Source organism: Periplaneta americana, chromosome 15 (genome assembly GCF_040183065.1).
Source record: "Periplaneta americana isolate PAMFEO1 chromosome 15, P.americana_PAMFEO1_priV1, whole genome shotgun sequence".
In the NCBI taxonomy this organism is placed as follows: domain Eukaryota; kingdom Metazoa; phylum Arthropoda; class Insecta; order Blattodea; family Blattidae; genus Periplaneta; species Periplaneta americana.
The window spans coordinates 66746914-66763404 of record NC_091131.1 but is presented as its reverse complement, the minus strand read 5'-3'; the positions used below and the strand labels follow the sequence as shown (position 1 = coordinate 66763404).

Below are 16491 nucleotides of genomic sequence, written 5' to 3'. Positions count from 1 at the left end.
TTCTTATAGGGCTCATCCCGACATTTGTCTTACCACGGAATACCTTAGGCAGGATGAGTTGTCTCATATAAGAGACTAGCCAATTTGGCTATTATGTAGGAGGTCATGAGCCTTGTTGATTTGTCTCAATTTCGAGACCAGCCATTTGGCTATATGATGGCTCAATTGCGAAGAGGGGGGAGAGATGTAATTGTTAATTAGGGAGATTCATGGGGATATGAGTGCAGGTCCGTAGCCCATTTCTTTTAGGGCTCATCCCGACATTTGTCTTAGCGCCTTAGGAAAACCACGGAAAAACCTTAGGCAGGATGAATTTGTCTGTCCGAAAAAATCGAAAAAATCGAAGGAGAATTGGGAGGAAAATTTAAAAGGTACGCAAAACGCGTCCTTGCAAGGGGTTGGGGGCTGTACAAAACTAAATATGTGAGCTCCAAGCCTGTTGGCCACTAGTCTCACTCCGGGTTACGCTGCTCCCCTGAAGGAGCTCTAGAAAATTTTGAAGGGGAAGCCGAAATTGGACGTAACCTCTTAGGTACCACATACGCAAGGGGGGCTGAGACTGATCAATTGATCACGGAACGGGGCGAGGAGGAGTTGGCTGGTGTGTGCCGTTAGGATGGCAAGACGCCGTCATCTGTTGTTCGATGACAAAGCAGGTGAAGGCCGTCGGAAGAAGCGCCGTGAAATCTAAGCTGCAATTTGAGAGGTCCCTGTCCTTTCAATTTGCGACTTATTGAGTGACCTCGTATGTTTAATAGACTATTAATATTATCTGAACTAGGGCATACATAATTTATAAGAAAGGTGGAATATATATGGGGAAGGGCATATAGGTCCCTTCTACCTCGTTCTTTTATACATACGGTCAGTCGTGGCTCCGCACCCTCACGTAACTATAAACTTCACGTTTGTGTGGACCAATGGGGAGAAAGTGTCCCCCACTTTTACGGGATGTCTCTCGTCTGTCTGTGCTCTGCTGCTATCTAGCGGTCAACAGGAGTCTCACCTACTGAAAGTGACACGTGGTATTTGGCGGGCTTGACTAAAGTCTTCTCTGTATAAGTTTTAGAGAGAGGAGAAATAAGAATATCGAATGTGCCCACAACCTACCTCTTACAGTCTAAAAGGGTAGATCTCTGACATAGCAAAATTTTTAACTTGAAAATAGTAAATGAAAATGATATGAAATCTAAGCAGTACCGCAGAGTGCATAAAAATGATGGATACACAATATTATGTTTAATTATGATCTATTACAGAAAGTCATGGTCGTTGGTTTTGACGTGTACCACGACTCTTTGCACCAAGGAATGTCAATTGGCGCTCTGGTGGCCTCATTGGATAAAGCAATGATTCGATACTTTTCAGCTGTGAGTTACCATCGCACAGGGGAAGAGCTAAGTAATGAGCTGTCTGCCAACATTTGCAGTAAGTATTGTAACTACATCTTGTACTCTTGCGCTGACACGAAACATGTATTTTCTCATACATTAGCTTGAACTTGTTTCAGAGGCTCTGCAGAAATTTAAGGAGTACAATAATGGCTGTTTACCCCAACGCATAATAATCTATCGTGATGGAGTGGGAGAGGGTCAGATTCAGTACGTAAAGGAGCATGAAGTTGATACATTGGAGGTAAGATGGCATGGTACAGCATCTCGGTCGTAGCAGTGTGTGTGTGTGTGTGTGTGTGTGTGTGTTTGTGTGCGTTTTAAGTCTGTTCAATTGGGTTCCAGAAAAATCTCTCCAAGGTGTATGGAGGTGAACCAGTGAAAATGGCCTTCATTGTCGTGACTAAGCGCATCAACACACGGCTATTCTATAATGGTACCAACCCTCCACCTGGAACTGTGGTTGATGATGTCATCACGCTGCCTTCCAGGTGACTGTGACCACTATTAATATGAGAATTTTCGTAAATCATAATTTCAGGAGACAATACTGGAAAAATATGAATTTGAAGTGTGCAACTGCAGAATTAATAGTAGAACGTAGAACGGTTTTCAACCAGGCAGTTTTTATTTCGCCCACGAATGTTTTAGCACAGATGACTATATTAGCATTGAGACTGTGATGCTAGAGTCCTGTCACGTCTGCTTTTCTTGACGTTATGTTAGCGTGATACCAAAGGGGTAAATTGAATCAGTTAATACGATTTATATGCCAATACAGTCAGTACGCATAAACCAGAGATGGTTGCAACAAAGATTCCCTGGTGATAAGTCACATAGCTATTCTTCGTTATGTACTGTACCTTAGCTATATCCAGGGGTGTATTTCTAAATAGAACAGTGCCCTGTCTCTAGGATTTCGGTAGTAAATTACCGTCAGTAGCTGTTTTCGTCGTCGCCGTCTTCTTCTTTTTCTTTTTTTCTTATTCTTCTTCATAATAATAATAATAATAATAATAATAATAATAATAATAATAATAATAAATCACCACCACCACTAATACCACCGCTGCCACCACACACCACTACCACCACCACTACGATTTCCTCAGGAATACTTATGGAATGTCAGACGAAAATACATGGGTTCGAATCTAAATAAAGAGATTGTTAGCTGTGCAAAATAGATCTTACTTTATTGTTTAAATATGAATAAAATATGACTTTTTATAAATGCAAAATTTGGTGGTAATATATAATCAAAAAAGTGTCCTGGCGCCACCAGGCCTCGAAAAACAGTACCTTGACGCTGCCAGAGCCCGCCAGGCCTGAAATATACCCCTGGCTGTAACACACACTCACAAAATCACACAGTATGACTGTAGCCCGGCGGTCTTGTTGCTAACATAGCCACCTGTGCATAATAAATATATTAAGCGTTCAGAGCTAAAGTGGATCAAGTCCATGAGACATAATTTTGAGATAATTGGACCTAAAGTTAACTTGCTCTAGTGGATTATTTAATTTGACTAGCAATAATTTTATTGCTCCATTCTCAAATTCTAGATTTATAAAATATAAACAATTGTGATGTTAATTGATGCAACGCTTTGATGATTGATCTACTATGGCTCAGAACATCGTGAACAAAATAATAATATGAACCAAACGTGACTGGTGTCACCTACCGGCGAATGCTTGAAATTAAGACTTGATCCATTACTGCTCGGAAAAGATCCAACTTCAGTTAATCAGAAAATGAATTAATCTTAATTTATTAAAATTTGTGACTTGATTCACTTTTGCTTTGAACGCCTCACACACACATACGCACGCACGCACGCAAGCACGCACACACACATATTCGAACTCCGTCTTTACATTTCCGCAATTAACGTTTTTCCGCCATTTAAAATATTTTTTCCTTGGTCCCTTCAATTGTCTTATTATTATGATATATATTTTTTTCCCAGTATTTACGCTGTCGTAATTTTAAACTTTCCGCAATTTGCGCTGTTTTTCGCCAAACGAAAAAAAAATGATGGCGTCCATGCGAAAAATTGAACGTAAAATTGTGAATACCAACGTAAATTTTGCTATAAATAAATTCTAATTGAAGACCTCCCTCGAATAAGGCTGTAACCAACAAATCTATAACACACGTCCAATAGAAAAGAAAATAATTTCAGAAGCATAGTTCGTTATTCCTATATAAACTTTTACAATTTTAATGAATTATACTGTAATTTCCCTCTGGAAACTAGTATAAACTTGAAATGAGTTTAATGATCTGAGTGACTCTGGGAGAATCTATATTGGTACCCCTACCATCCATTTTTGACTATTATGACTATTGCTAGCTATTAGTAATTAGTTCACATTCTGTAGTTTTTGCAGTCATAACATAAACCTGCAGTTCTCAATTCGGCAGCGAGTTTTTATTGTGAAAACGTATTGGAAGACAAATTCCTTCATTCAAACACAATGGGCATTTCAAAGCGAATTCCAACCAGGCCAACGATTTTATCGATGGCAAGAAAGCTAAAGACAATTGGCTCGCTCCTCAGAGAGAGTGGAAAACACAGACCTGCAATGAGTCAAGAATGTGTTGATGATCTTCAAGGACGTTTAGTAAACTCATCAAAGAAATCATTGCTACTTCCAGCAAGATGGCGGAATGTGTTATATGTCTATCGATCCATGAAACTTATAGCAGCTTCTTTCGTGATCGCTTAATCTCAAAATATGTCCCCCCCCCCGGATCTCCTGACTTAACCTCTCCGGACTTCTTCTTGTGGGGCTAACTTAAGGACAGAATAACTTATAGGCCTGCAAGAATAGACCGTGGTCACTTGCTGAACTCTGTGAGGTCATTAGGAACGAAATCAGCAACATTGACGAAGATACACTTCGGAGAACGTCATGTAATATGAAATTACGAATACAGTTGAGCATGGATGCAGGTGAAAAACATTTTCAGCATTTACTCTGAGGAATCTCCCACAGTTACTCTGTAATTTAGAATAGATTGCACACGTTTGCTAATATTGGTTCATAAGTTATTAAATCATTAAACTTGTAATCTTCCACTTGACAAAATATTATTTTTCTCCAACAAACACAGCGCCACTCAACACCCTATAGAAAGATTTTAATGTAGTTCTGCGCAATGCTGTATCTCAAGTTCAAGATTTTATGGTTAAGTTATTGATTCAGAGAACGTCTCAATTGTAATATTTACTATAGTTCTGACTGAGTGTTATAAAAGTTCCAAGCATTGATTACAAATCATTCTATTTATTGAACCTTGTATCCTTAATGTTCTTAATTCCTTTCCTAGTTATCGTAATGCAGGCTACGTAAGTTGGCATGAAATACCATATTATTTTGATATTCTGATCTATAATTTAAAGTGAGCAGTTTTATTTTTTTTATTATTTTTTCTTCTCAGTGTAGTTGGACGCTAGTTAATCAAGAGCTAGGGAAGAAAATGCTGATCATGTATCACCCTGTCCTCCATGTTGAGAGTTTAGGTGAAGTAGATATTAGCAACTTATCTATAATAAAATATCTGAAAATGCTAAGACTACAAATAAACATCTTCGGAAACAGAATACATAAAATCGACGACGAGACATGGCATGGAGAAGATTTTGAAAATTGCATTCTGGCCTATATAGAAGTGTTGTGCATAAAAGAGGAAATAGCTCTGATTCGGAGTTTCGCTCGGACGTGGGTTCGATTCCGGCTTGGTATAATTACCTGATTGATTTTTTCGAGGTTTTCCCCAACTGTGAGGCGCATGTCAGGTTATGGCGAATCCTCGGTCTCACCACGCCAAATACCATCTTGCTATTACCAATTGTATCGACGTTAAATAATCCAGTAATTGATAGAGCGTCATTAAATAACGAAGTAAATAAAAGAAGGAAATAAATAAGATTACAAAAAATACAGTGGTACTGGTAACAACGTAATCAATAACTTAACTAGACTGCATGGGTAAGTGCTGAAAATAAACACAGAAAGAAGTACAGAGGAGCAAAATGACTCCAGGCTCGGCAGCTTGTATGCCCTAGGGAGCCTAATTGGAAAGCTTTTAATTAGTAAGATTCATATTTTGCAGACCTACACAAACATTTCGGTGCCACACACGACTTTTGGAAGAACAATTCTTTGAATTAGTACGAGTATTTTGGAAATTATAGTAACGTTACTAAAAATTAAGGAGGTATTCGAAAGTATTACGTTCTGGTCTCCCCATGTTAAGCTCCTGGTTTAAGGCTTGAAGAAGAATTATGTGTAACTAGAGGCAGAAGACTTAAGGGCAGTATCGCGCAGAAACCTGAGCTTGATTTATGTATGGGTCTGCATTTATTAAATACTGGTAACATGGACAGGAAATTAACTTTACATCGTGTTCCTATGATCATTTAATTCGTAGCAACGGTTGGAACGATTTATATATTCTCACATTATCTCCTGTGTCCGCCGAGTTAGCTCTGTGATAGCGTGTCTGCCTCCAGACTAGTCGGCCTGGGTTCGATTCCCGGCAGAGATTTTCATGTAAAATTTCTACCTCGGGACTAGGAGAGATGGCGGTGCACAACTTCTAATCACTAGATTGTGCACCAATATGCCTGGGTTAAATCCCAAATCTCTCCGCAGTGCATATGAAGAGAAGGCATATGTCACAGTTGGTAGTGATTCGTCCATTGGATGGGGACCTTAAGCCTGGCGGTCCCCTTGGTCCTATTCGACAGGAGTAGGCTACGTGCCGGCACCGGGTTTCCCCTTCTTCCTCCCTCATCTTCATCATCATCACTTATTCCAGACACTACACTTACACCAGGGCTGGGCATCGGGACCGCATTCAGACTCTAAACGGGGACGCTTAATATTCATCAGTCACGGAATCAACGCTGCGCGGTGTTCGGCGGGGAAGAAAGGGGATGAAGAGAAATCATATGGCTCCCCGTGAGAGAGTAGAATCCGCTCTTCCTGCCCAGCCCTGACTTACACGAACACTTACACATACACTCACCCGGGTACACGACATAACTCTCCACAGATACACATCATGTACAGTGTGGCCCGCCGAAGTGGTGTACAATTAGAAAATGTGTCACAGTTCTGCTATCTATCCGCAGTATGCGGAACCCGAATCACGCAAGTGAAGTGGGTGGGCATTGGATACATACACACACACACGTTATTTCCTGTAGTTCTGTAAATTATCCACTGCATTTCCGTGTAAGTTAAAATCACCGTATTGCCTGTAATAGGAGACAAGTTTTCCTGTGTTCGAGTTGCACTGCAGCATCATCTTGTATTCCTTTGTGCATAATGTAATATACTATTGGAACTTTAAAATTTTAAAATTTATTGTCGTTCGTTGTTCGTTCAGATGTGAGGATGGATATAGTAACAAGCGGCAAACGAAAATCATGTTTGTCAGTTGGTGTGGTAGTAATAGTAACATACGTTGTTTCAGGTACGACTTCTTTCTAGTGTCGCAGTCAGTGCTGCAGGGCACTGTGAGCCCCACGTCCTACAACGTCATCTACGACAATGTCGGACTGGATGCAGACAAGCTGCAGAGACTCACCTACAAGTTGACACACATGTACTTCAACTGGAGCGTAAGTTGTGATTTTGCTTGTTACTTAATTTGGGATAATTCATCTTAGGATAGCAATGTGAACATTAATTTTAAAAAATTGGTATAAGTTTTGTAATAACAGCGAATACTTATTTTAAGAAATTGATACAGATTCTTTATACTGAATTATAAGGTAGTCATCCCTTGTAAATTAACCGGTGTTAATTCCACGAACTAACAGAGTGTGCCACACCTCTCCACGAATACTTCGATTTCCTCATTGCCCTGCGCTCCGTAATCGCCTACAATATCTTGTATAAGTTACAATAGCAGTGGCGACATCAGTGCCCTGGCTCATGCGAGGTGGCTCATGCGATCCGCATGGGGCTCGCATTCGGGAGGTCCGTGGTTCGATTCCCGGACCGACCAACCTTACTGCGGTTTTTCCATGGTTTTCCACAGTTACTTAGACAAATGCCGGGTTAGAATTTTCATTTCCACGGTTCATTTTCCCTTCCCCTCCCGTGTAGAAAAAGAATTTAGATTTCTTATCATTCATCTTCTTCTTCCCATTCAATAGACATATTCAGGTATTCAGGTCAAGACGCATGTCTTTGTCCGCTTACGGGAGGGGGCGTCCTCTCCGCAACCGTTCTTGGGCTCCCAGCTTTCCGCAATATCTCTGCCAGGATTAATTCCTTAAGAGCACTTCCAAGAGCGCTTCGACACCTTGAATGGGCCGTTGGAATGGATCCTGTGCTGCTTGGTCATCTTAACGGTATGAATTTAGGACGGGGGGTAGGGATACCCATTGGGTGAGTGGATAAGAGGTCACATGCGGTCGGTGGGCTGGTACACCCTTATCCTCATTCATCCCATACACTTCGGACTGCACAATGGGCCGACATGCAAAGGGTCGTCCTAACCCGCCCGTAGTCACCGTGACCTGACCTGACCTAACCTAACCTAACCTAACTTAACCTAACCTAACCTGACCTGACCTCTCATAGCATAACGATTATAGACCTACATATTACAACTCATTACGACGGAGTGAAGAGAAGCTAATAGAAGGATTTGAAATCTGGATATGGAGAAGAATCAAACGTGTGAAGTGGACTGACAGAATAAGAAACGAAGCTGTGTTGGAAAGAGTGGGTGAAGAAAGAATGATGCTGAAACTGATCAGGAAGAGGAAAAGGAATTGGTTGGTTCACTGGCCGAGGAGAAACTGCCTACTGAAGGATGCACTGGAAGGAATGGTGAAAGGGAGAAGAGCTCAGGGCAGAAGAATATATCAGATGATAGACGACATTAAGATATATGGATCATATGAGGAGATAAAGAGGAAGGCAGGAAATAGGAATGATTGGAGAAAGCTGGGTTTGCAGTGAAAGCCCTGCCCTTGGGCACAACACTAAATGAATGAATATTACAACTCTAGCAATAGACGGACGAAAATTAAGGTTGCGGGCAGGCGGGTGGACAGGCGTTCGAACGGATGGATGGCGGATGGCTTGTCGAGTTGAAATCCACTTTTTGTATCAGATTTGTTGAAGACGTTTTTGTGTCAAAATTTCGAAGTCACATTACTTTCTCTATATTTTGTATAAAAAGCAAATTACATTTGTTCTAAATTATTTCATATCTAGGCCTATTATTTATAGTCTATTTTTTAAATTTGAATTATATTAATCGTAAAACATTTAAACATAAATATTATGTTGATTGCAGGGTACAGTGAGGGTTCCAGCCCCCTGCCAGTACGCCCACAAGCTGGCGTATTTGGTGGGACAAGCTCTTCACCAGGCTCCATCTCAGTCGAGACTCCAAAATGTGTTGTACTTCCTGTAGGAACTTTAATGTTTGTTTGTTTGTTTGTTTGGTTGTTTGTTTGTTTGTTTGTTTGTTGTTTTTTATTAATAAACTGTTCATTGTTTTTCGTTCACGTTAACACTTGTTTAAAACTTGAAACTGTACTAGTTGAACCGTTAAAAGTATTATGTACTTGTGACATACGGGTCCCCGTTTCGACGCTGATGCAACATCATCTTCAGTGTCCTACGAACTACTGCTGTTCCAGCTGATCTTGATTTCTGGCTTTTGCGTTCGTCAGTTGTAGGGTTGGGGGGTGTGTTGTTTTTATGGTGGAGGTGGTTGTTTGTGTGTCATGTATTATGATGTCGAATATTGTATGGGTGTTGAACTGTAATTTTGTGCGTATTAAGTATATGTTGTGGGTGTGTTATTGTGTGCTTGTATATTTCGTATTGTTCTAACACACACATACTAAACACTGACAACAACAAACACGCGGAGAAAATAATGTACTGGCATCGCTACGTAGATGACATAATAGTCTTATATAATGGAAACAAAAGGAAAATAGAAAACCTACATCAACAACTGAACAAAATACATCTCAAATTAAAGTATACAATAGAAACAGAACATAACCAAACTATGAACTTCTTAGACATCACTATACCAAAACAAATAACAGACGCGAATTCAAGATATACAGGAAACCCACTACAACCACAACACACATACGCAATTCATCAAACTATCCCATATAACATAAATCTGCAGCTTTCCGTACCATGACACACAGATCAATTAATATACAAATGAACAATGACAGCTACACTGAAGAACTAAATCCAATAAAATATATAGCACAAGACAACGGATATAACCCAAACATTATAGACACACTAATAAATAAGGCAAAAAAAAAACAGAACAAACCAACACAAACACCACACGAGAATAAATACATAACATTAACATATCACAATACCAATACATACCAAATCACAATTCCATTCAGAAAACTAAAATACAAGACAGCATATAAAACAAATAACAGAACACACACATAGCTAAATAATCACATCAAACAAACAAATAAGTATAATTCAACTGGTGTTTACAAAACTAAAATGCAATAACTGCCCAGATTTTTACATAGGACACACAGGAAGATCCTTTCAAACAAGATACAATAATCACGTCAAAGCTATAACTAAGCCCTACATCACATCAAATTATGCAGGATATATTATCAACAACAATCACGGCTACAATAACATAGAAACAGATATGGAAATACTACACATCACACCAAAAAGTTCACGGTTAAACTTGTTAGAACAATGCGAAATATACAAGTACACAATAACACACCCACAACATATACTTAATATACAATTACAGTTCAATACCCATACATTATTCGACATCATAATACATGACACATAAACAACCACCCCCACCATAAGGACAACACACCCCCACCCCTACAACTGACGAACGCAGACGCCGGAAATCAAGATGGGCTGGAACAGCAGTAGTTCGAAGGACACTGAAGATGACGCCGCACTAGCGTCGAAACGGGGACCCGTATGTCTAAGGTACATAACCCGTTTAATTATAACACTTTTAACGGTTCAACTATTATAGTTTCAAAATAAATTGTTTATGAAGTTAGTGTATCGTATTATTTAACATCACAGTGGCTACATTTGTGGGTACGCTGGACTGCAGAGCAGACAACTGCACTTCCATATGAATGTCAAATCTCTTAATATCTGATAATATCACTTCGAATCTGAATTATTGGTACTACTCGTTTTATATGTATGTGTGGACTGACGTTTCTGGAACCAACCCAGTGATCTTCATTACGGCATTTGGTCGCCATATAAACACACTGTTGAAGCCCTCGTGTATCATCATCACTATTATTATTATTATTATTATTATTATTATTATTATTATTATTATTATTATTATTATTATTTTGCGAGGTTTCAATGGCTGATATTGTTTCGTAGTTTCCAGGTAGACCTCTCCCACCAATATCCTTCCTAAAATCCTTGTGCCGATATAGCCGCAACTACATCTTCTGCTCAGGTTCATGTGAGTCTTCCACGTTTTCTCCATTCCACAGGCGACCATCTTCAGATCATTTTTGACCATCGGCCTACATCGATCCTTTCTAGATGAGCATACCAGAGTATAACTTTGTTGCTTTTATCACATCTAGTATGGTGCCATCCATTTCCATAAACTCCCTGAGGTTTTGTTTAGGTACTCTCATGAAAAGAAAAAAAAAATAACTAGCTTAGAAACGTCTCCATGGCAGCCATGCATTACAGCTGTACCGAAATTTTGCATCATACTATCTTTATGATTCCAATTACTGTTTTCCCCCTTACGCCTTTAGAACGAACCTAATCCGTTTTGCCGTTATCTGCTTCTAATTTGATAATGATGTAAGTCACGAAACTTTCAAATGCAGTTCACGTATTTAACACTGTAATTTTCCAGGTGCTTGCGATGTTCACCGCATTTATCTGTGGCAAAGGTTTGTTGTCGAAATGTGTGGTAGTTCAGTAGTGTAATGTTTGATTACCAACGAAACAAAAACAAAAGTTACCATGTTCAGTTCCTGCTCATTGCTTGATTTCTTTTAAGTCTGTATTTTCAGGTGATATTAATTTCATTCCACTGTCACTGTCATGATATAGTGCCCATATTTTATCTTATTAGTGTGGCTATTTACTAACGTACTCAAAATAAAACACTCATGATGTATTGTAAACAATCTTGCATTTGTCTGACACGGCATCGGTGTGCTTCTGAGCAACACTCTCTTTTTATGATGCATTTATTTATTTTTTTTATTCAATGCAGTGGCACTTGACTAGAGTCATTGGCCGTACAATGGTGCATTTATTGTTGTTAGCAATCTGCAGTTTGTTTTTTCTCTCAAATGAGACTTTGACTCTGATAAAAAGACGTGTACTATTAAAGTACATCGCTGTTTTTTTAGTTGGTTATTTAATGACGCTGTATCAACTACTAGGTTATTTAGCGTCGACGAGATTGGTGATAGCGAGATGGTATTTGGCGAGATGAGACCGGGGATTCGCCATAGATTACCTGGCATTCACCTTACGGTTGGGAAAAACTCTGAAAAAACCCAACCAGGTAATCAGCCCAAGCGGGGATCGAACCTGCGCCCGAGCGCAACTTCAGTCCGGCAGGTAAGTGCCTTAACCGACTGAGCCACGCCAGTGGCCTCTATCGCTATAGAACAATAATACCAATATATACGTAAATGTTAATATTGCATAATGAAATAAAGATGATAAATTAGGCACCGTCATTTCCCATAACTTTGGTCCTGGAACACAACTATGGTCCATTCAAATTTTGTACTCCATAACGTAATATCACAGTCTAGTATATACAGCCACAAAGCTCAATACGTGGTAAATATGCATCCATAGATAGTTGCTAACCACTAGGATGGCTGATATCGCCTCATTACAGACAATGCGAAATAGTACCGGCACAGTCTATTGTTCCTAGCACTCTCACAACTGACTTCGTGACTGTGTATACTAGACTGTGGTAGTACCTCGTTTATCTATATTTTTGCTGTACTGTAGTTTCAAGTCATGTCACTGCAGCTATCTACGAACGGTCTGTGTTACTTTTACAATCTTCTTTGAATAGTTGTATCGTGGACCATAGTTGTGTTCCAGGACCATAGTTATGGGAAATGACTGTACTTTGAAACGACAACGCCAATTTTACTTTAACCCATATGCAATAGTTTTGACAGAGCTTTCCTAATAGAATGATTCTGTCTGTACCTCGTAGTGTACTGACAAAGATACGAGTTTTAGAGATTATTCTCCCTCGTGCATCTTTTATGTTCAAAACCATGAGGATAAAAATGCCGTATTTTGACTTTCGTTCATAAAGTTATAAAAATTATTTGAAAATTTCAGTAGCCCTAACTGCATTCGCATAACCTTTTATACACATTTTAATGTACTTTATTTGATATTTCATCATTAATGTTTATATAATATTAACGTTATGCAATAATTCTAGCTGTGAAAAATACGAACAGGCTGAAAAATAAGTATGGAATATTGTTAATAACTTCTTACATTTTTACAAAAATAAAGTTTTATACAAAAACTGTTGGAAGTAAACCACACAATATTATGCCAATGTTCGAAAACAGTTATTCCGACATACAGAGCGTGACAGTAAACTATTTTTTTAAATGACACTCTATATTAAAATTTACATATTCCGAATCTCCATTAAATTTTACATACAAATGCGTAGAAACTTTACCCATTCTCCCGTTTCTTGTCTCTTAACAATTTATTAAACTTGTTTCGTGGACCAAAAACATTTAAGACAAATAAATATGTAAAATCAAGTGGAGTATGCCATAAAAAAACACTATGACTAACCAAACCCTATCACAGATGCTCAAAATGAGAAACATTCACAGCCAAATAGTATCCAAGTCTATCACGAAAACAGTCCATTGTAGATGAAACAACAAGAGGAAGACCATGGACTATTTTCGTGATAGACTGGGATATTTTTTTTTGACTGTGAATGGTTCTCATTTTAAGCATCTGTGATAAAGTTTGATTAGTTATAGTGTTTTGTTTAGTTTTATGGCTTACCCAACATGATTTTACATACTTATTTGTCTCAAGTTTTTGGTCCACGAAATAAGTTTAATAAATTGTTAAAAGACATGAAACGGGTGAATGGGTAAAGTTGCTATGCATTCATACGTAAAATTTAATGGAGATTCGAAGTATGTAAATTTTAATATAGGATGCCATTTAAAAAAATAGTTTACTGTCACATTCTGTCCACGGCATGGCGCGTCCCCAGGTTGCGGATCGAGGAGACGGCCTCCAGATATGGAGGGTAACTGTGAATATATTGAATTAGCAGTCGCGGACAACCGATGAGGGGTGGTCCTCCAGCTTGGGGGTTGGGCGAAGGGCTAACAACCCTTCACCGTAAAAAACAGCTTGTTACGAATCCTTCAAATAAGCCTCGGAATGGGACTGATTCTCTGGCACGACCACAGCAAAGGAATAAGGTTTTGAGATATTCTTCGCCTGCAATAATTAGGAACAATAAATCCAGACGTTTGAGATGGGCAGGGCATGTAGCACGTATGGACGAATCCAGAAATGCATATAGAGTGTTAGTTGGGAGGCCGGAGGGAAAAAGACCTTTAGGGAGGCCGAGACGTAGGTGGGAAGATAATATTAAAATGGATTTGAGGGATGTGGGATATGATGATAGAGAATGGATTAATTTTGTTCAGGATAGGGACCAATGGCGGGCTTATGTGATGGCGGCAATGAACCTCCGGGTTCCTTAAAAGCCAGTAAGTAAGTAAGTAAGTAAGTAAGTAAGTAAGTAAGTAAGTAAAGTCACATTCTGTATGTTTTCGAATATTGGCATAATATTGTAGGGTTTATTTATTTTATTTTTTAGTTGGTTATTTAACGACGCTGTGTCAACTACTAGGTTATTTAGCGTCGATGAAATTGGTGATAGCGAGATGGAATTTGGCGAAATGAGGCAGAGGATTCGCCATAGATTACCTAGCATTCACCTTACGGTTGCGGAAAACCTCGGAGAAAACCCAACCAGGTAATCAGCCCAAGCGGGGTTCGAACCAGCGCCCGAGCGCAACTTCATACCGACAGGCAAGCGCCTACCGACTGAGCCACGCCGGTGGCCTGTATGGTTTATCTCCAATAGTTTTTGTATAAAACTTTTTTTGTAAAATTAAAATTTAAGAAGTTATTAACACTATTTTATGTCCGCTTCCTTGGTCTCGAGGTAGCGTGCTGGACTCCTAATCAAGGTGGCCAGGGTTCGATTCCCGATCGTGAAGTCAGGGGAATTTTAATTCGGACCTCTTCACGGGGACTGGTTGTCTGTCCATCGTCCAAGTGTATGTGATGTCTCGCAGTGACCCCCGGGTACCCTGACCCGGTAAACGGGGCAGTCCTGCAGTGTGTACGTGTATTCAGTAGAGTTGTGGGTCTAGGTACAATAAGCCTTAGGCTGCGGTGCCGAAATTAGTAAAAAAACATAATATTCCATACTTATTGTTGAGCCTGTAGAATAAAATACATAGTGATAACGCTAGTCATATACTTGTATTATAGTTGAACCGGAATATTGAGAACATGTCTAGAAAACTAAACTTTTCAGGAGATACAAAAAATATCTCAGGTCTTAGATTTGTGCTCAGATTATTTTTTTTTTCTTAACACTTTAGCTAAAATGAATGTTGATGGAAATATGTGAGGTTTCTCTTCATAATATCATGAGTGTACATCAGAGGTGTCAGCACAGAGCAAGCTCGGGCTAGCGTCCCTTACCCACGGATAAGAGACTGCACTATGATGCACCGTAGCTGTTGGCGGGTATGCTCTGTCCCTCTCTGCCTGTTGCACGACGATGCATTTGATGTTGCTCCGAATACCCTTTATCCATTTCAGCGAGTGCTGACGACCACTGATCTACATGTTTAGAATACGAAATCATAATATATAACTCAATTTCGTAAAAATATGGACATGTGGGATTTTCAATATTGTGATTCAGTTGGCAATTTATACATTGCCGGTATTGTTCTGGTTTATATAATTGTTTCAAGCTTATAATACGGTTCCGCGATTATAAAAAATTAGTGTATCTCTACCCACTCTACTACAAGAAGTCATTGGTGCGAATATTGAGTGAACAAAATGTATCCAAGGAATATACAATCCTGAGTAACACATATTCAAATTGCAAAGACGTAATAAAAAAATTCACAATCGGGAATGGAACATTTTCTTGTTAAGCTAACGCTCTACCCATTCTGCTATCGAGAACATACGGAATATGGGGTTCTGGTAGATAGCCTATATACATCTATTATCAGGCAGTACGTCTCACTTGACAATATGTGTCAGAGGAAGAACAATTGTTTGTATGCATCTGAAGTCTGATTAATGTAATATGTTTAATCTATGTGTGTTTTGGAGAGTAGTTGGATCCAATCGTAGATGAGGGGGCTGAAACCTACAAAGTAGGACTTGATTTATACAGACCCGTGCATTGGATTTAAGAGAAATAAGTTAATAGTCAGCCTTGTGTGGAATGGAGGGGAAAAGGAACTGGTCACCCTACCCCATTATCTCCTGGCTTAGTTGCGTCATGAGTGATGCCTCATTGGTGTCACTTATGAGTAGGCTTCGAAACTTCGGACCCAATAGAGCAGTTCAGTGGGAAATCCGCATAACGGCGTACTGAGTATAGTGGTAAAGCGTACAGTGGGTGGGGGTACGGTAGAATGAATGACAACAAATACGCAAAGGAAAACGCTCTGGATTTGAAGGTTCTGACGAATAATTTGGTTTTCATACAAACCTATTTTCAAACTGTGTCTGAAACTATTACACGGCTAGAAAAGTCAGAGCAAGAGAGCCGGAAGCCCTCAAATTAATTGAGAAAATGACGCAGAGAATTAATGAGGCACCAAGTACAACGGGTACTGAACGTGTAAAACAGAAGTGGAAATCAATTTTATGTAAAAATAACGGATATGGAGCATTGTGTAACATAAACAGCAAATTAGTTAACATAGAA

General features: G+C 39.3%; 1 protein-coding gene across 1 annotated transcript in view; it reads left to right on the top strand.

The window, feature by feature from the left end:
• The window catches only part of LOC138715070 (piwi-like protein Siwi), a 53355-nt gene extending 44460 nt beyond the window's left edge, over positions 1–8895 (top strand). Inside the window, exons 13-17 of the mRNA XM_069847552.1 lie at positions 1260–1428; positions 1511–1635; positions 1737–1882; positions 6886–7033; positions 8728–8895. Of these exons, the coding sequence (XP_069703653.1) occupies positions 1260–1428; positions 1511–1635; positions 1737–1882; positions 6886–7033; positions 8728–8847 (708 nt within the window). The 3' untranslated portion in view covers positions 8848–8895. The remainder of the gene's footprint in view (positions 1–1259; positions 1429–1510; positions 1636–1736; positions 1883–6885; positions 7034–8727) is intronic.
• The last annotated feature ends 7596 nt before the right edge of the window (positions 8896–16491 follow it).